The sequence below is a fragment of the Nanorana parkeri genome, unplaced genomic scaffold (genome assembly GCF_000935625.1).
Source record: "Nanorana parkeri isolate BGI_ZX_2015 unplaced genomic scaffold, ASM93562v1 scaffold406, whole genome shotgun sequence".
In the NCBI taxonomy this organism is placed as follows: Eukaryota; Metazoa; Chordata; class Amphibia; order Anura; family Dicroglossidae; genus Nanorana; species Nanorana parkeri.
The window spans coordinates 749,197-770,144 of NW_017306674.1; the positions used below are offsets into that span (position 1 = coordinate 749,197).

The 20,948-nt window shown below is 38.6% G+C and overlaps 1 protein-coding gene across 2 annotated transcripts; it reads left to right on the top strand.

Moving 5' to 3' along the window:
- The first annotated feature begins 2,468 nt into the window (after positions 1-2,468).
- FHL3 (four and a half LIM domains 3) lies at positions 2,469-16,482 on the top strand. 2 transcript variants are annotated; one of them, XM_018559611.1, is made up of 6 exons: positions 2,469-2,476; positions 3,851-4,001; positions 7,081-7,255; positions 14,360-14,529; positions 15,665-15,851; positions 16,052-16,482. In XM_018559611.1, the coding sequence occupies exons 1-6, from the start codon at positions 2,469-2,471 to the stop codon at positions 16,201-16,203; spliced, it is 843 nt and encodes a 280-aa protein (XP_018415113.1). In that variant the 3' UTR covers positions 16,204-16,482. The 2 variants fall into 2 exon arrangements, with proteins under 2 accessions (XP_018415113.1, XP_018415112.1); XM_018559610.1 differs by lacking the exon at positions 2,469-2,476 and having other exon boundaries at positions 3,830-4,001.
- Positions 16,483-20,948: the final 4,466 nt, after the last annotated feature.

The following is a 20,948-nucleotide window of genomic DNA, read 5'->3' on the forward strand; positions in this document are numbered from 1 at the left end:
ACAAAGAGCAAGGTTCTCACTCTGCAGCTGCTGGTAGGAGATGGGCTTTTCTGTTCAGGCTGTGACTGCTTTAAAAAGAAATAGAACTGTGAGACATTGAACGTGTTTTGTTTTGACGCACTGACAGTTCAACTGCCCGCGGTGTCCCCTGCTGTATTCGGCCGGCCGATGCCGGCATCCGACTTTCAGTTTTGTTTTCGGCATCACAGCGGGGGGCGGAGCTGGCGGGAAATTCAAAAGTGAAAACATGCAATATACACAGAATACACACAATACAATGTAATCTGTTATGATTTACATTACTGTATCAAATCATTTCACTTCAGTTTTGTCACTAGAGCTTTGTCCAGTGCCCTGCCTGCACTTTTACTGTACTTTCTGCCTGGAAACTTGAGAATGTCCATAGCATCCAAAAAGCATCCCTTTAGGTCAAAAGCAGTTTTGGACCAGCTAGAAAACAGCGATAGTGATTTAGAATCACTTGCAGAATTGAGCGATAGCGATTCGTGGGGAAATACGTCATCAGACACTGAAAGTGATAACAGCGACGATTCTTCCACCGAGCTCAGTGATGTGCGAACTTGGTGCTCTATTGACTGTGGTACGGATCACACACCGCCCCCAGAATTCCCATTTTACTGGACCATTTATTTTTTATTATTATATTATTTTTTTAAAACAATGTACCGCTTTGGCATGCAAAAATACTGCATAATCAGACCACCAGCGAGGTCAATGAACTTAATCGATGATATTGAGTTTGTTACCTCAAAGTCTTCTTTAGAAGTAGGACATTTGTGGGGCTTTTTGTGCAATGTTTATACTTTTTCAATAATCTTTTAACATTTGTCTCATTGTGCAGGCTGTGTTTCCTTTCTGGATTTCTTAATTGACTTTGCTATGTAATGGTATCTCTGCTATTCGCAATGATTCACACATGAGCATTGTATAGCTTGAAGTCCAAAGCTGCAAAATCCCCAACAACCAAAATTCCATACTTTTAAAATGTGCCTGTTTATTGACTCAAGATAAAAATATGTTCATTTATTGATGCATGCTGTCTCTGAAATACAAGCGCTTTTGGGGCCGCACAAGGTCCTCTTCATCAGGCTCAGAGATGACAGTGCAAAAATGCCACAACCATCATTATATAGACCTATCTCAAAGTTTCTCGGTTAATGCTGACTGGTAGACTTGCAGCGAGAGAGAGAGAAACAGTAGGGCACAACCTTTGGCAGCTCTGCTAAGTAGTAAGTCCAACTTGCAAGTATGGCTGCCCCATGCATAAAGAAATCAATTATTTTAATTTGTCTATTTGCAGTCTTTTATTTCCTAAATAATTTTTTTAGACTTTCAGGGTACTTGTCAAATTTTCTAGAAAGTTTAAAAAGTCAAATTTCTAGCACAGCCCTCCTCCTTGCATGCCATAGCCCTCTCCTCTTCTGGAAGTGTCTAATTATGTCTGTGCTGGATCAGGTCGCCCAGTGTCTAATTATGTCTGTGCTGGATCAGGTCATGTAGGATCATGGATCCCTACATAATCTGCATAATCTTTCATGCAGGTTATGTAGGGATGTGAAATGTGAAGGGGAATATTATAGAGTGTCGATTGAGTGACCACTCTGAGTCTGCTGACATCACATCATAAATGGCAGTGCCAACAGCAGTCTTAGGGTTTTTGCATGTCTACACAAGGGAGGCTTTTACAGGTAAAAAATAAATAAAATATATTTAAGGAGAACTATTGGGATGGTAAAAAGTACAACAGTTTGACAGCTTCAGTATCGCACGCCGGCTCTATGGCTCGAGAACTGAATGATCACAAACCGCTGATCACTCAGCTCACGGTCTTCTCCCTGCACAGAGCAGCCACTGTCAGTCGCTACTCCACCGCAGGGATTTCCCCCTTCTCTCTGTTCCTCCTGCATTCCATTGGAGGGACAGACGGGAGGGGGCGGGCACAGCTGGCTTTGGCTCTAGAGAGGCAGGGCCCTGCTATCAATCAATGCAGCAGGGTGGATCCCAACAATATTGTAAATGTCCACCTGTGACCCAAAAGATAACTAGCCAAAAAAAGGTTTGCTATAGTTCTCTTTTAAATGTACACATAATCACATATCGTAATGGTATATTTTTTTTAATATTTTTCTTGAAATAGTTTGGCGAAGAGGTCGGTGTATACAAAGCTATTTTTCAACTATGTCTTCCTCGAAATGTCAGCTCCTTCAATTGGATAATCCTGCCATCATTTGAAATACAAACACATCTTTGAAAACAGTAACTTTTACCTCTGCGGATCTGTTTTTTTCTCTTGTTATAAGTGACATCAGTTGTGCCAGGAGCAAGGCATTGCCTTTCCATACACAGTCATGATTCTCATATAAAGCATAATGATTTGTCCATGCAGATTAATAACACTTTGGGGTTCATAGAAAGGTCCACAAAATCATTGCTTTTCCATTTCTGACATGGAAAAGTTGTCAGAGAAAAGGAAAAACTTTGGCAGGTTGGTAAAAAAAAATAACTGGCCAAAATAGGACTGTGTGTTTTATCTGTTCACTTCATTGACTGCAGGCTTGCTCTGGAATAATCTTGCTAGAGCATGAATAATTTTGCTAGCGCATACACCCTCCAGAACAGGTCGGCATTGGAAGCTCACATGAAGTGACAACTTCACTTTTAATATTTTATCGCATACTGTACAGTTTGCAGTGTGGCACCCAGGATGAATTTTTTTTTCTTTTTTTTTTTGGTACAGTACATTTATAGATTTCTGCAGAATTTGTATCCTAGCCTTTTGTGCAAATAGCCGCCAGTGCGATTAAACAGCAATTAATCAAACCTGTACCTGAATGCTGGCAGTGGGGATTGTTTGTACAGTAAGGTGTTACGGTGTTTGTGTCTCTCTAGAGAAAGGTCACTTGACTAATCATTTTTTTTTTAAATATGTTCAATCATCATGTTTATTCATACACATTATATTAAAAGCTAAACTAGCAAATATTGTCTTAATACAAGAGTCTTGTATCGTTACTTGGTGTGTTTTTTGTTATTTCCTCTGTACAGTAATCCAGAGTGAAACCTTGTCTTTGCGCAGGAGCTTCCTGTAATAAAGACCGGTCACTGCTGCTCTCTGTTTGTGCAGGGTGACTGGTCTTGTATCTTATTGACATATGAGGCTGTCCTTTTTGAGAGAGGAATGGCTCAGTTTAGTTCCAGAGTCATAACATTCAAGCTTCTTCTAATAAAGCGAAACAAGGATCAAAGGAACACACAAAAGAGGCTTTTCTGAGTGGCACGTATCTTGTGATGCCTGCTCTTAAGCTGAACTATTACTTTTAAAAGTTAGAAAATACTAACGGGCATGCTTTTAATTGCATAAGCTTAAAGAGAAACTCCAGGAATTGTCTGGAGTTGGAAGTTGGAGAAGTTGAACCCCAAGTAACAGAATGCACCTATTACTTCAGGGAAACCCAGAATAGGGTATTCAGGTTAATGTAGGAATATCGTGTACCCAATTGTGGTGCCCGATTTTGGACAGAATGTTTTTATTTTTAAAGCGTTGAAAAAGCCGATGTATTTACTTTAAGTAGTCTTAATGATGTAACAGTGGGGCCTTTTTAAGAGTGCATGACCTTTCTTTTGTGTTTTAATTGCCCTTGTGAAACTTAAATGTAGTCTGTTGGGCTGATTATGCTATTATGCCATTGAGTTTGCTGGAAAACATAATTGATCTCAACTGCATACATTGTATCTGTAACACGTCTTTATCTAACTTTGTCAAAGCCTAATGGTACTTCTTTTACATGTGGTTATTTTTTTTTCTTGTAGATTCAACTTAAACCATGAGTGATCCATTTGACTGTGATAGCTGTAAGGAGTCTCTCTATGGACGAAAGTACATCCAGATGGAAGAGGGCCCTTACTGCATACCGTGTTATGACAGCCTGTTTGCCAACACGTGCGATGAGTGTAAAGAGCTGATTGGCCACGATTCAAGAGTAAGCATTTCAAATAGATACTTTTTTTTCTCTAAGTGATCCTTTATTTGTGAGATGATCTGTGTTTTTTAAGGGAGAATACGTTTTATGCATCAGGAAGAATTAAAGAATTATCGTAAGTAACAAAGATATATAAAGAATTTAACAAAACAGTTTTTAAGCACTTTAAAACCTCTACATCTGTCAAGAGCCAAGCATACTGTTTTGGATGGATGGTCATAAAGAAACCAGACTAAGAGCTCATGTCAAATGGTGTTGTTTTCCTGCATTTTCTCATGCTGTGCATTAAGGTGCACAGCATCAGCAAAATCCCACTGACTTCAATTGAGCAGTATAGAGGCTGCATTTGACCTGCTTTGCATTGCACTGCATTTCTTTGTCCTATTGAGGTATGTTTAAAATTCATGCAAAGCAGGTCAAACAGTGCATTTGCCACTTTAACACATGCATTTGTGTTTGAATAGTAAACACAATATTAGTCAAGAAGCCCACATTGACATAAGCCCTAGTCCCCATTCACACCTAGGCGTTGCGGAAATGCATGTCGTGGTGACACGCTTCCTCGCATGTTTACAACCAAAGGCACGGCACGGATTAATGCATAAGGTCAGCAGCACACCAAACGTAATGGCCAAGTGATCGTCCTTTATTGAATGTTTTCACAAAGAAGCAACATTTCAGCGTCATGCAGGGTCCCCTTATGAGGCTCAGTATGCAAACATGTTTTGAGGCGCTTACTTGACGCGCATCCCCATTGGGTCCCTGGACGCACACCAAACGCCGGAAAATGGTATATGTCACAAATTTTGCGACATGCGGTCTGCACTTTTCCTCATGAGTTTGTGCTAGTTCATTTGCTTGGCCGCTTTGGGGTGCCATTAACTAGTAATGGCACTGCAAATGCGTTTTGTGTATGGTGCTTGTCACACTTTTACGGAACTTGATGGTTTTAAAAGGGATTTCTGTCACCCAAAACTCTGCTAGCAAGTATAATATAAAGGCATTTCAGCTTCCTATATCCATCTGCAGCTGCTTTCGTTTTTCCTGTGCTATAATCAAATGCTGGGTCACACTTGCAAGTTGCATCAGACCTTGACTACCTCCCGACTCTTATTTTTTGACCATGGGCCTGGCATTTGCCAAAGGGAAATGAGTTGCTGCAGATGTGTCTACACTTTATATCTGCTAGTGACTTCAATTTCACAGGCCAGGGTTATAAATTTAACTTAAGCTTTATCTGGTATATTCTCTTTCAGGGTTAAGAAGGTTAGTGAGGTCTTATCATGAAGGTAAGGAGGGGGTTCTTCTAACACAGTTACTGTCCTAGGATGACAGCACTGCTCCTTCATAAATACAGTATGGCGAGTGACATCCTAAAGGTGCCCATACACCTTACGATAATCGTATGCGATCGACTTTTTTCGTACGACAATCGTAACGTGTGAATAGAGTGCCCGACCGATAGTACTGTACAATCGTACGACTTTTGACGGTCAAGCATGTTTGAAAACTTTGGTTGATCGTACGATGTTCGCATGGTTGGTGGCGTTTCCGTCCGTCAAAAGTCGTACGATTAACACTGCGCATGCGCAAACGAAAATAATTTGCGGTCAATTACCGCAAGTCGTCCAGGTGTTTTTTTCTAACTACCGCTGATTGAACCTTGCGATAATCGGGGCAGGATGGGGCCGTCGTACGAAAATCGTACGACGGTTCGATCATAGGACGAAAAGTTTAGTCCGATAATCGTAAGGTGTATGGGCACCTTAAGACGGAAAGTTTGTTAGTGGCTGGACCACTAATAAACAAAAAAAAGCATAACAGAAGGTAACTAAGCATAAGCTCTCACAGGCACCATTTTGTCTTGATTTGTATTGTACCTGTAATGTCTTCCTTGTAATGTAAAGCGCTGCACAAACTGTTGGCGCTATATAAATTCTGTATTATAATAATAATAATCCACCACATTTAAGGACTGGTGAGCTTTAGTAAATTATATATTTTTTTCCCTGTGTTTAGATGCACTTTATTTGGTCAACGTAATTCAAACAGACTGGAGGACATAGATTGCTGTAAAACAATTTAATCCCTATTGATACTCACAGAAACGATAAAGGCAATGGGGATTTGATCTTTGTTCACTGATCTTAAGCAGTAGTTTGTTTGTTTTGTGAAAAGGAAAGGGTTGCGTTAAATAGAAGGATTCAGATGATCAGCAGTCCTGATCTCTGTCCTGATCACAAGTTTCCCCCTACCTCCTATGTACCCTCCAGGGCTCTTTGTCTTTTGTAACCTTGGTGCCATAAGGTGATTATTTCCCTTTGATTTGAACAAGACTGCTGCCAGAGTGGATATCATGAGAGGAAATTCAGTGCTTTGGATTCATTACCTAGGACTTCAGAGTTTAGTATATCTGTCTTATTACTGCATTATAATGCTCCCAAACAGTTCTGTTACTTTTTAATAATATTGATAACACAAGTATTTCTTTATAGGCATGACAATAGATTCCAGGGAAGGTGTTGTGAAGAACAAGTTAAAAATGCTTTTGAAATATGTTTTGAGTATTATACATATAATAAGAGACCTTTTAAATTGACAGGCTTTATCAGAGATGCATTATTCTGTCATTAGAAGCTGTTTTCACTTCCTTCAGGAGCTTGTTGCCGCCAGCTGCATTATCATGCATTTTGTTGCTTTTCCAAATGCTGACAAAATGCATGCACATAAGTGATGTAATTGTTTTCAGTTACATTCCCATCAATGCAGTGGTTTGCAATCCGTTTTTTGGTGATAACAAGATCTGATACCAGTGGTTTCATAGTTGAGCTGTTTAACACTTTTTGTAACCTAGGGCATTGGGATGTCACAAGCTTGCAGATTTATACACTTAACTTCAGTCGGAGTGCCTCTTTCATACTTTATTTAGTCAGGCTCAACAAAATATATTGAATAAATATGAATTCCAATATTTCTTTTTAATCTAGCTTCATATGTTACATCAGGGGTGGTTGTATACAATAAATGCAATAGGTGTTGTGTTAGCTTTGTGTTTATATATTTTGCTCCTAATTTATAGGAACTTTACTACGAGGATCGTCATTATCATGAAAACTGTTTCCGTTGTTTCCGATGTGAGCGTTCTTTGGCAGATGAACCTTTCACGTGTCAAGATGAAGAACTACTGTGCAATGATTGTTACTGCAGCGAATTCTCCTCCAAATGTGTCAGTTGTGAAAAGACAGTCATGCCAGGTACCTATGGACTAAAATACATTTGTGCCTTTCCTTTTCATTGGAATCCAAGCATTCATAATTTCTGCATGGCATTTCAATGCACAAGATCTGCAAAAGTAGACATAATCATAAAAACATGCATTAAAACAACGGTCATTGTTGGATGGGCTACCAGTAGATGAATCCCTTACCAGCTTTTTAAATCTCTTTTAAAGTTGGCTGGCAAGATGCCTTTGCAATAGTTTGCCATACTCCCATTCTTGCTGAAGGCAGAAAAGCCCTTTAATAATTTCAGCTCTCGTACCTGTATACCTTTTTATAAATGTTTTTACATTTCCACTGTGGGACTATTTATTTGGCATTAACTGTCATTACTTAACCCTGTAATGGTGGTCAATAAATTCTAATGCCTGAACACAGTTTTGCAACTTAGGCATGTGCTAGTAACACTGCACATATCATTGCAGCTAGTTACTGTACACAGGTGAATTAAACCTTGTTTTTACAGGACAAGTTGGGCCTTTATTTGGTGTGGTGGTAAATGTTAATAGACGTCCCTTTTTTTAAATTATTACAAAAGGTAAACTGGCCCAAAAAGCAAAAATGTGTATGTATGATAGATAGATAGATAGAAAAAATACATTGTATTTATTCAGTGACAGTGAAAGCTACTATCTGAAAGTGTCATTTTACACAGTGTCTGTATTTTTAAAGTTTTTTTTTAGGTAATTTCTCTTACAAGCAAAATCCTGAACTGGTTAAACACGAAGTGCACTTATCTCACCAATTAGCTTCTCATAGACCTAATCTGTTAGCAATCACTACATCCACTTGGATATCCAGAGGTGTAAAGAAGAATCCATGTTGACTTTATTTACCTTTTTTAGTTGTTCTCTTCATGATCAACAATTTTGGATATCTCTCTAAATTGCCAATATGTTTGTATGACCAAATTTGTTGAAGTTCATGCTGATCAAACATTAACCTCCAGGATGGACTGACTGTAGTGGATGCTAGAAGAATAGGTAGCACTTACATATCTGCAAACAGTATTTACAGTCCAGTAGAGTTTATTATACAGCAGTGAGACCTTATGCTATATGTCCGGTAGGGTTAATATTGGAAAGACAAACTACATGACACCTGTTGTTTTCTTCGTCTTTGTGAAAAGACAAGGGGGTACAGAAGAAGTGAAATGTATTAATGTTAGGAAGTCCTTGGCACAGTTTACAATAACAGAGAGAGAGCCAAGTCGCCGGGAGATGTTTAACAGAGTGTCAGTACGCAGTAGAATCTCTCTAGATATGCCTTCATACTCATTGAATCATTGTATGAATATTATGTATATAGTGTCAACAAACTTTGCAGAGCATAATGCACCATTCACATCCATCTGCACCCCAGAGGAGCATACAATCTAATTGTCTTACAACACTCGCATATCATGCATAATGTCTGCTGGTTAGTATTAAAATGACTCAAGGTAGTTGTATCAGCAAAATATTTTTCTATTTCAAAGATTTTATTATTTATATCACAAGGCATTTATATACAAAGAAAAAGAAAAGAAAAAAAAAACATGACAACAATAGTCTATAGAAGAAAACATTATCAATTTCTCCTCACGCGACCCTCCCCACAATACCTTCACTCAAAAGAACCCAGCATAATCGTTCATACAACATAACAGACCAAACAACAACAAAACAAAAAAAAGGGAAAAAAGACACGGAAATTTTAGATTATATCTAATACAAGGAAGTCACGTTTTCCATAGAAAGTGATGGATGAGCGTAAGCGATCCAAGGTTGCCAAGTTTTCACAAATTTCCTATTTGAGTCTAGTAAAATACTAGTCAACTTTTCATTGAGAAAAAAGTCCAGCCTTCTTTTGACCTCCTTTTTTTAAAAAGTACAAACGGTTTCTTCCAAGCATGGGCAATGGTCTGTTTGGCCGCCAACATAACGTACATTACTAATTTATGTTGTAAGTTAGTAAGCGAGGGGGGTTTATAGTGTAGTAAGGCTATCCATGGATCTCTTTCAATATTAACAGCAGAATATTTTTCAACACGGTCTACTTTTATTTACTACACAGTTACATGGTATGTAGTAAACATTATTTTACTACTTTTAACTTGTACCTAAAACCAAAATCCCCAAAAATATATACATATATGTTGCAGCTTACAAGTTCAAAATTGTAATAGTTTTAATTAGCTTTTAGTTTTTTCAGATTTTCTTTCCATGGTGGTCAAAAAGATGGACTTCAAACGTGTCTGTCTCTATCTCCACTACACGGTGGAATGACAGGATCAGTTCTTTACACAATACATTTTTTGTTTCTATAGAGCTCTTTTTACATGTGTCAGTCAGCTATTTGAGCTTTATGCATTTTGGTGCAGCTTATGCTTAAATACTAAAAACATAGAGGCAGTAAAAAACAAACTGAAACTTACACTCGCATATATACTGTATGTAGACCACTTATTTGAGACCTTGTGTGTTGACTTATATTAAAATGGTCAGTCTACCCAAAGGTGGTATTTAATCACAAGTGTAACCTGGTGTGCTGGGTCAGTGCCTGGCCTCTTGCATGTCTTAGATACAGCAAGAGCTTATTGCTATAATTACCAAAACTCCAGGAAGTGTTAGGTGTTCTCAGCTTTGCAGGTTCTAGGACCTTCTGTTGCATAATCCAGAATATAATAAAAAACAAGTCCAAGTAAGAGAGTTGGAACACCCTTATTATGGCCACAGTAGGTGTGCAGACCTCCAGTACAAAGTCGTCACCAATACAGTTGCTGAATAGAGATGAGTCTGGGCTAAGTGTGAACCCCATTTGCCTGAGTAGGCCTCAATCCAATCGAGCTTCTGTGGGATGAGCTGGAAAAATAAGTCTGATCCATGGAGGCCCCACCTCGCAACTTATAGAACTTAAAGGATCTACTACAGTTGGCTTGGTGCCAGATATCACAGCATACCTTTAGAGGTCTAGTGTAGTCCCTGTCTCGGCTGGTTAGGGCTGTTTTGGTGGCAAAGGGGGGCATAGTTAATATTTGGCAGATGGTCATGTTATGGCTGATTTAGTCTGATCAATTAAATATGTACAATCTTCTTCCTCTGTTGTCAATATGCCTCCCCCCCACCAACAAAAATCACATAGAGCATCTTACCAGATTCTAATGGCAAACAGAAATCACAAAAAAAAGATAGTGGTGCTGAAAGAAACCTTACATTTACACTATAAATGGAACATTCAATATAAACAAACTTCTTAAGTCTTTCAAATATCTTCAAAAGATTCCACAGTCTATTTAATCAAATAGTCTAATGAATCAAATATGTACAAAGTCCAATCTTTCTTTTCTTTTGCGTGTATGCTTTCAACCTTAGTTGAGAAATAAAGGAACCACCCAAAAAGATCACGTAGAGCAAATTGCAAGAGTCACTGACCTCACTAGTATGCTTGCCTGCTGCTGTTATCACCTAAAATTAAGATACAGGTACACTTCAAATGTATGTGTTTTACATAATGATAGATGTCTGCTCCGAGTAAAGCCGGCCATAGTCAGGCCACTTTTTCAGCCAACACAATGGAGGTTTGAGCATTAATTGTATGGGTGGTGACTGATTTAAACACTAGCACTTGTGAAAATTACAAAACCCCTAACAATGTTGAGAAAAAGTCTTCTTCAAGGATGTTGGAAAACATTTACTGCTTAAAGCTTGAGGCGTCTGAAATCGTTCTTTTAATGAGCAGACATATGAGTCATTGAAAGGATGCGTTCACAGTATAGGCATTTGCAGTAAAAGTGTTACAATTTTAAATGTGTCTGCCCAGGAAACTGTCACAGAAGCTTTGAGGTGGTAGGAATATATCACTGTCTATATGGCATATTTTGTTTTTATCCAGATTAGTCCTTGTATATGTGTGTATGGTTGGTTAAGTAGGCTACACCTCTTATTTCGAGCGTTCAGCCGACAGGTTTAATGAAAAAAACAGAACTGTGTATACCCAGCTTAAAGTGTATATTCTCTTTACAGAGGGAAAGACCCAGGTGAGCAACAAAGAAAGGGAGGTTCCTTTCTTTGCAGACCAACTGACTCCTCACATGGTTCCCCTTCACAACTCTTATGTCTCTCGTGTCTGTTTGGTCTTGGTGTACAACACGGATAGTAAAGGCAGTATCTCTGCCCCTTAAAGAGTTAATCACTGAAGTCTTCCAGAGTAATGTTGGATCTCTGCCTCCAACAATGGGATTGTACCTTTTTACTAAAAGAAAAATAACACATTGCAAGGATGGGCAAATCATACTCCTGGCTGAAGATCTGGCCTTTCATGAACAGCTTTTGAGTGTGAAAGGAACAATAAATGGTTATTTCCACCGAGCGCAAACACTGATATAAATAGTTCTAAAACACATTGCGAAATATGACTGTGTGCTGTGCTATATCAATAAAAATATTGCTTGACAACCTTTTTGGAGGACAGTCAAATACTGGATTATTGTTGTATCAAAGTAAAGATCTAGCCATGTAGGGCCAAGTTGCAAGGACGTTAAACAACTGCAACTTGGGTTGACCCATGCTTTCTCTAGGCTTATTTCCAAGATGAGAATGCACACAGTTATTTATTCATAAAGTTCAAGACTGTAGAAATATGCAGTGATCCATGATGTATATAGTGTGCTAGTCCTGTATATGATTGTTTAGCTTTTATTCTGTATCTTGAGATGTTAGTTTACGAGTAAGGTGACGATGGGTTATGTTGTCAGTTAATTAAGTCCCATTCTGCATAGTAACCTGGTTCATATCAGGGCACATGCAAGTCCTCTGTGGGTTTAGCTGAAGCAATATTCTGTTTCTGTCTTGGCTCTGAGGCTGATTTTGTTTTAGTTAAAAGTCTACTTGGGACAGGAGTAGCAGGATTAAAGGATTCTCCAAGCTATAAATATTTAAAATTCCCTAAGCTCTTGTGGACTTTTCCTAGAAAACAGATAATTTTGTTCACCGGACTTCAGAGTTCACAGAATATGGAAGTCAAAGCTGGAATGGGAAACAAGGAATAATGAAGGGAGACTCTATCCAATATTAGATCGAAGACAAGCAGGCTTATTTTATAGAGGTTATGTGGGGAGGGACACTGTAGTAAAGAAAATGTCAGATAACAATTTTGGCAATATGTCACCCTGTAACTTGTAAATGCATAATTGATGTTCCAGTAAACTAATGATGTGCATTAAGGTGGATGATGTCATCATAACTTAGAAGGTGGAGTAGAAGAGAAAAAATATCTCTATGCCATTGTTTGTTAGTTTGCTGCTTTTGGGTTTTTTTAATGGGCCCTGTGCTGCTTTTTTTTTGGGGGGGGGGGATTAATTGCCCAATGTAGCATTATCCATACTTCAAAACTCAGGGCCTGATATGCTGTAGATAGCACTGGTTTTACAAATAGCCTACAAAGGGGCTGCTTTTGCCTAAATAAATATTAGGTCCCATGCACACGGGAATTAAAATACATGGTTCCAGATGTGTTTGGAGCTCATTTCTAAATGCACCTCAAAGCATGCAATGCTTTATCAGCATCTAGGTGCATTCAGTCTAGCTGCATTTAAACAAACAAGAATTTTGGGTGTCCTGGGACCGCTTCTGAAAGTTGTTTATTACTTCCCAGATAATAACTTCTGTGTTTAACACAAGCTGTCTGTGTGCATGGGGCCTTTGCCACACATTTTGTTCCACCTCCAGTAGAACAAGTAGCTATTTAATGTAAATACATTAATACATTATTGCAATATAGTAAGCAAGGTAATGATAAGTAACACAAGAAAACATTCTTTGTAAAAGATGATGTGATCTTAGCAGAGGGGTGTTGCTGTGGACACCGAAGGCTGTGTGTCTACAGGTTTCAGGGATGGAAAAATTGCCCTGGCTGTTGTGTAAAGAAAGGTGAATAAAACCAGCGTCCACTTCAAACATCCAATTGTATGAAGAAGGAGCACTGTTTTTCTCATTCCTATACATACGATTGGATGTTTGAAGTCAGCCCAGGTTCACTTCACCTCACTTTACATATTAGTAAACCTGGCCTTGGATATCAGTAATAAACGGGGGTGATGCTGGAGTTCTAAAGGTCCATTATCATGCTACTTGGCCATGTTATTCCTGTTTGTATCATTCACAAAGAGGTACGTACAAATCAATAGACGTCTTGCCATGTCACAAAGTGGCGGCAGCAGTTTCCCTAGTTAAAAGAAAGATGGCATTAAAATAAAAACTTCTAAATAAAGCAATTGCACAGAGTTGGAGCTGGTTTTATGTCTAGGCCAGGGTGGGCAATTCGGGCCCTCCAGCTGTGCTTTAACTACAAATCCCAACATGGCTCTGCCTCTGAGTCATGCCTGTAACTTTCAGTCTTGCAATGTCTTATGGGACTTGTAGTTCCACTGGAGGGCCAGATTTGCCCACCCCTGTTCTAGGAAGTAAAGTTGCACCACATTTTTTAAATCTGTTACTAATTTTCTTTTTGTGATTGGTATAATTTTGCCCAGGAAATACAGCCGCCACATCCAAGGACTAATAAAGTGAAAAATACATAAAAAAAGGACATGCTTTTAAAAAAGGTATTAAAGCTGAACTCCAGAGAAGAGAAACCTTTACCCTTGCAGTGCGGAGTTTGCCTAGGGAATGATGAATATGCCAGTGCTCTCCTCCACTGTCCGATGCTCCGCAATGTGAGGTAGAAAAAAGGTATCACCTAATTCATTATCCCCTAGGCGAAACTAACAGTAAAGGGTTTTTTACCCAAAGTTCAGCTTTGGGTAAACTTTGGGTAACATAACTTTTTTACAAAATAGACAGATTAATTGTAAGCATATGTTGTTTGGGTAAATTTAGTGCAAAGCCAAAAAAAGAATGTAGGATAAAAAAAAAAGCACAGTAAACTGTGCTTATGACCTAATTGTCAACTTCTCTACCCTTACCCTGCAATGGTAAACTGTTTGGAAACTGACTTGTTTGTACAAAAATATCACAGCTTTTCAGAACTTCAATTTAGCAAATGGCACTAAGTTTTCAAAATTACTAGAGTAACATTTAACCCTTTGTCTTATTCTTGCAGGCTCTCGCAAATTAGAATACAACGGACAGACCTGGCATGAGCACTGCTTCATCTGCAATAGTTGCAAGCAGCCCATTGGATCCCGTTCTTTTATACCAGAAAACCAGACCTATTACTGCATCTCATGCTACGAGAGCAAGTTGGCACCACGATGCACACATTGCAAGAAGGTAGATGGAATAGGCTTAGGAGTGTCTGAGTTTGTGATTCATCTAGCCATTCAATGTTCTAAAATTGTTCCAATTTCTTAGAGATAATTCCAGTAACATCACACCTCTGGTAGCAGGCTGACAGCGCCAAGCCAATGCTTTGCAATTAGCAGCGACATCAGTCCACCGTGCACACCCCTTTAGATAATTTTTGGGTTGCCTTTCAGGTCTATCAGATAGGCAGCTCAATGGTCAATGAAGAAGTACACACAGCAGGTTGACAACGTTGCTAATCGCAAGGCAGTGACTCACGGGTGTTAGCTTAAAACTAGAAGTGCGCAAACTGACAGGGTTACCCAGGTAGAAAACCTTGCAATAGGTTCCCAAAAATGTTTTCCAAAAAACTATTTGCTGTGAGGCATGATGCCATGCATACTGAAAAATAGATTTAGGGTTTGAGAGAAAGGTAGTAGTTGCAGGTTACTTAAGCTATCCACACTTCTTATTTATTGATTTATCCAAAAGGGGCCAGAGAAGGCAAACATAGTGCAAAAAAAGTCAAAGCAAATTGTGATGCTATGCATTAGCGTCATGTGAAAAATGTAGCCCTGGGTAATACATTACCTGACAACCAGTCTGTTATAGCACAACCAATGTTCAATAATGGATATCACTTTATCAGCCCTTCATTATCTTCAGGATGTTAATGAGCTGAGGGCTGCATGCCAATGAAAAGCCATCTAAATCACTTTAAAGTACGTATATTTCCACTTTAGCTGGCGAATTTGAGAAACCTCTCTATGTTATGTATTCCGATTCACACAGCATACCAACAAAAATAAAAAAATTCTTACCTTTTTTTTAGATGTTTTGTTGCAGCAGGCAGAATGGCTGAATCCAAGTTTGTTTGTTTTTTTGAGCACCTTCACAGTGATTTGTCCTTATAGAAAGACTGAGGATAGGACTGTGTGGAATATGTTTTTCTCATTTATATACAATGCAGAAGCCAGGGTTGTAATCCTTTAACCCTTTGTTAGAGCAGGCAGTGTTCAAATCTACTTTACAAATTATAATGAAATCAGCCAGCACAGTATAGGCAGGGTTAACACAAACCCCTCACAGCCCCTCCTAACATCCCTTCATTTATTTCTTGCAGATTCTAACCAAAGGTGGAGTGACTTACCGGGATGAGCCATGGCACAAAGAATGTTTTGTCTGTACAGGATGCAAGGCCCAGCTAGCTGGGACACAGTTCACCTCTCAGGATGAAAAGCCATACTGCATCAAGTGCTTTGGAAATCTATATGCCAAAAAGTGTTTTGGCTGCATTAAACCTATCACAGGTATTTTACACCTCAGTGATGTCCTAATAAACACGGTTATCATAAATAATTTTTTTGCCAAAAGGTTCTTTCATGGAAACTAATATACATAGATAAGCACATATGTAAAATATGTAAATACATATGTAAAAAGTACTTGTTTACTGACAGACCTAATACTAATAAAAATTATGATAATATGTATTACCATTTTCTTTCAGGTTTTGGAGGAGGAAAGTATGTCTCCTTCGAAGACCGTCACTGGCATCATAGCTGCTTTACCTGCTCCCGTTGCTCATGTTCGTTAGTGGGGAAAGGCTTTATTCCAGACAATAATGACGTTCTGTGCCGTGACTGTAATAGTGACCTTTAGACTTTCATCTTCCAGCTCGTGGGTGAACCTCCTTTTGTCATGGATCTGCATAACCCCATGAAGAAGCAATACAATGTAGATTGCCCAGCTAAATAGCAAATCTGTAAACAGGCTTTTAGACATTGCACAGTATTTTCATGTATCCATTATAATAGTTGTATTTTTCTGTGTATCTCCTATTTTATTGCTCCTGAGGTTAATAGCAAATTGTGTTTTATATTATGCCATAAATGATGCTGTTATTTCTCAGTGAGAATGTAATATTAGTTTTTTCTATCTGAAGCGAAAAAAATGGTTTCTTAAGCTTCAGTTTGTAGTGATAAAAAAAATATTCATGTCACATTTCACAGTTAGGAAAACAGTCGGGCAGCTCACTAAGGAACCAGATAACACTGTAGAGCGAGATGCCACGAGTCACTGAAAATACCTACATGAAGTGACGAGCTTCGCTGTCATGATATGACACGTTCAGTCTCATGTACAGTATAAAATGTTCCCATCTACACTGACAAGGCAAAAGATGGTTCATACAACAATAACTCTGCTTACAGAAATAGTAGCACCAATGCTACTTTAGGAAATAAAATATTCTGACACATTTAAAGCAATTAAAGGAAGTGAACTTGCATTCTACCAAAAAAATGTTGTTTAAACATGTCAAACTGTTAAATCCTTAGGTAGCAAGAAGAAACAAGTTCCCAAAAGAAGCAACTTATACCTCATATGCCAGTCAGTACTTCTGGCAAGTTTTTATTTCTGTTTCCCTGACTTTAAAAAAAAAAAAGGATTTGGTTGCAGACTTGGTATAGATTGTGTCTAAAGCAAAATATCTTTTGGAGATCTAAAGCTCTTCCAATTGTAACCAAAATATGCACATCGTACTCGAAAATTACATTTCTAAATTGTACTAGTTAAGTAAGAACTTTTTTTTTTTTTTTTCTCTATGCAGATCCATGTCTTCTGCACAGTAACCTATAGAACAAAGACCTCTGTAATACCACTGCTCAATACGAACAAGCACAGATTGCTTGTTAGTAATATGATAGTTCCAGCAACACAACGTTTGCAGAGGGCAGGAGCCAAGCGTGCTCACATCCAGTTTCATTCCTCCTCTGGTATCACTTCCTTTGTCAGTGGTGCTACACGTCCCTAAAGCAGCTCTAGAAATCAGTCTAACATTCAAAAGCACTGACTTTTGAAGCACTGAAAAGCCAGCTGACATCACTATAGCTTGGTCGTGTTTGTTAGTGATCATTTTTAAAAAAAGTATTTCATTTAGGCTATTTCTTCAGATTTACACACATAAACCTAAATAAATTGTCTTTAGGAAGACATGGCAGATACCAAAATGTTTTATTTTGTTAGTATTTTGGAAGCATAGAAACATGTTATGTGTATTTACTGAGCTTATGTTGATGATATTTATGATACCATGGAAATACTGTGTAATTATGATTAGCAGGCGAAATGATGGAGCATTTAGTTTAGCATTACATTTTCATGCTAGTTATATTGCAGCATGTTACTGGTGCAGGTGCTACTTGTCAGCTTGCTGTAAAAGGTCATTATTCTGTAAAGCTGAAACCTAAGCTACCCATATACTGCATGATTTTTCTCATTCAGCCCCACAGGGGTAAATGAGAAAAAATACTTAATTCCCCCATCCATGCAAAACAGTGTGGATGGAGGAATCTGCCCTGCTGGCTATTGTAGCCAACCAGCTGGCACCCTGCTAACAATTTTCCAACCAGATCCGGGTGGTGCTGGCAGGGCCACCCATGGATCAAATGTCAGCCAAATCAGCAGGAAACATTTAAGCATTGTGTGGCCAGCTTTACACTGCTGAAGATTTATTCACTTTGCTATGTGTATGGCTACAAAGTACAGCCCATTCACCGCTCATCCACCTGTAATGATGAGCAAGTGTTCTTATCTGATCAGGATGTTTGCTCATACAATTAGAACGTAGAACACAGTGTTTCAGTGTGGACTATATAGACTGATATCAGATGGGTAATTCTGCCTCTGTTGACAAATTACCAGTGGCAGGATTGCTAAAGAGGATGCCTCTCTGTCCTTATGGATTTGCTCCATCTGTGACTAGATCCAGCCAGATGTTGCAAGAAACTCTGCTGAATCTCAATCAACTTACAATGGGAGCAATAGCACAGGGGACAAACAGGCAGCCTCTTTGAGATCTTGGCGCTGGTGATTTAGATAGATTGCCAGCAGCAGGATCACTGGTGTCACCCAACTGACATCAGCCTAACTTTGTCTAATTTTAGTGACCTTAGATTATTGACCGTTTTGCACAGGCATAGTCTGGGTTTCTGTATAGCGTCCTAGCCGTCTATGGCTGGTTTTGTAGTGTATGACTGTTTATCTGTCTTTCTTAATCCTTGATAGTCATTACCAAATTGCACAATTGTATTAGAAACCCTTGTGGGTCCTGCAGCCCAAGAGGTAAAACATATTAAAGCTAGAGCTACACTGAAGATTTTTGCTAGTTCAATCATGAAGTGTTCAACAGGCTTTGGGCTGTGTCATTGACTCTGTAATTGACAGCCCTCTGACCTGCATTTGACCTGTTCCAAATTAAAGCTTTGGACACCGGCCCTAATAAGATTGATAATGATTTATTGTTAGCAGTTTCAGTTGATGGATACACAGATCAGATGGAATATACAACTCCCTATGGTCTAAACTACTCAAGCAGCACATAGTAGAGAATAATCTCACACGATCACACAGTGCTCCAATCATGTGTAGCCATTTGTTCCATCTTTTTAGCGATCAGTTGCTACTCCTAGCTATTGTGAAATATTGAAAATCTGCCATGTAGCTCTAGCCAAATACAGTGACTGCCTGAAGGTGGTTACATTTCTCAATAGCACAAGATTTAAATCACTCGTGCAACTAAGCCTTTAGTAAGGTGAGTTGCAAAACTGGTGGCCAGTGCTAAAGGCAATTCTTACTCTTACAACAGTTTAGCGTGCTGAGCAGCAGAGGCCTATCTTATGAGCATGTTAGTAGCACATATAGGGGCTGATTTTATAGAGGCAAATAGGTTGTTCACTTTTCAATAGAATTTTCCCTTAGCTTAAGCTAGCCATATACTGAGCGATTTAAGGCCAGTTCTCGATGAACCAGCTGAAATTCGCTCAGTGGGTGGCCCTGTCAGCAGCCTTTAGCCCAACATCCTTTGATCAGAAGATGGAAGGAGCCAGACAGAAAATTCTCAACTGAACAGTGACTGCAGCCAATCAGTCAACCAGCTGGCACCCTGCTAACAATTTTCTAACCAGACCCGGGTGGTCCCGGCAGGGTCACCCACGGGTCCCACTTTCAAAATACAATAGTGGGAGATTGGTCCATCCGTGCTGTTTGCTGTGGATGGAGGAATCTGTTATTATCACACAGGATTTATATAACGCCTACAGGTTGTGCAGTGCTTTACAATATAAGGAGGATATTACAGTTACAATACAAGTCAAGACAAAACGGTTGATCTTTTTCGTCCCATGGACCTAATGAAACAAATCTTTAACTGAGTATGGCCAGCTTAAGTGACTGAGGCGAAGCTCTGGTTATTTCCATCATCCTTTCATATGCAAGCAAAAATCCTTTTTTTTTTCTCTTCTTATTGGAAATTCTTTGCTAAGTGAATTTTCACCACATTCACTGAGCTGAGATATTTCCCTTGCAAAGTGAACAGCCTGTTTTCCTTTACTAAATTAACCCCATGGTGTTATGTTTTGGGGAAAAAAAATTCATATTGGCAGTACTGATAAAAAAAAAACTCTATGGATATGCTTGTGTGGTTGAAGTTGTTCAAGATCTGCACATAAATGCTATTTTAGTAGTTTTACATTGTATCCGCTTTATCTGTATGTGCTTAAAGTGACACTAAAACTCAGGCATTAAATCTTAAAAATGGATTCAAGTAACATAACTATAAACAAAAATGTATCTTATTTGTGTATCACTCAGCTGTAGATCCTCAAATCATCTTTGAATTCATGATGACACTGCCCTTCCTTCTGGAGGGTGGTTACTTTTGTTCCCCATAGTCCCTGTGTGTGTTCTAAAGTAGTCACCGCTCCAAACTCCTGTGAAAGATTGTAATCTCAATAAAAGGTAGTAAACTAAACATGAGATTGTAGTCCATCACAGGAGTGCGCTTAGAGCGGTAGCTACTTTACAACACACACGGACCATGGGGAACAAAAGTAGCCACCCTCCAGAAGGAAGGACAGTGTCAGCACCTATTCGGAGATGATTTGAGGATCTACAGCTGAGTGATACACAAACAAAATACATTTTAGTTAAAAGTTAAGGTATATTAAAGCATTTTTAAGATTTAACTCCTGAGTTTATTGTCTCTTTAATTCATTATGGGGTGGTTTAAAAAAAAAAAAAGCACAAAAGGTTCCAATTAGAGCAAAGGTTTAGTAAAAAAAATAAATTTAAAAAAGAATGTTTTGTGCTTTAGTTTTAATATTGAGTGTAGTAATGATGTGCACTTTCAGCTCTATTTCACAATATTATATTCTGTAGTATAATATATAAAAAGCAATTATAGTAACATACTTTCTGTGTTGACCCTTTCACTGCAAAGAGAAGTCATGTTGTATTGCAGAGCAATGATTGAGGCTTCTACCACAGGTCTTTTGTTTCTCAATGATTAATACTATGCATGTTTATTTTGTTTTCTCATAGCATGTATTTTTTTTTCATAAAGACTT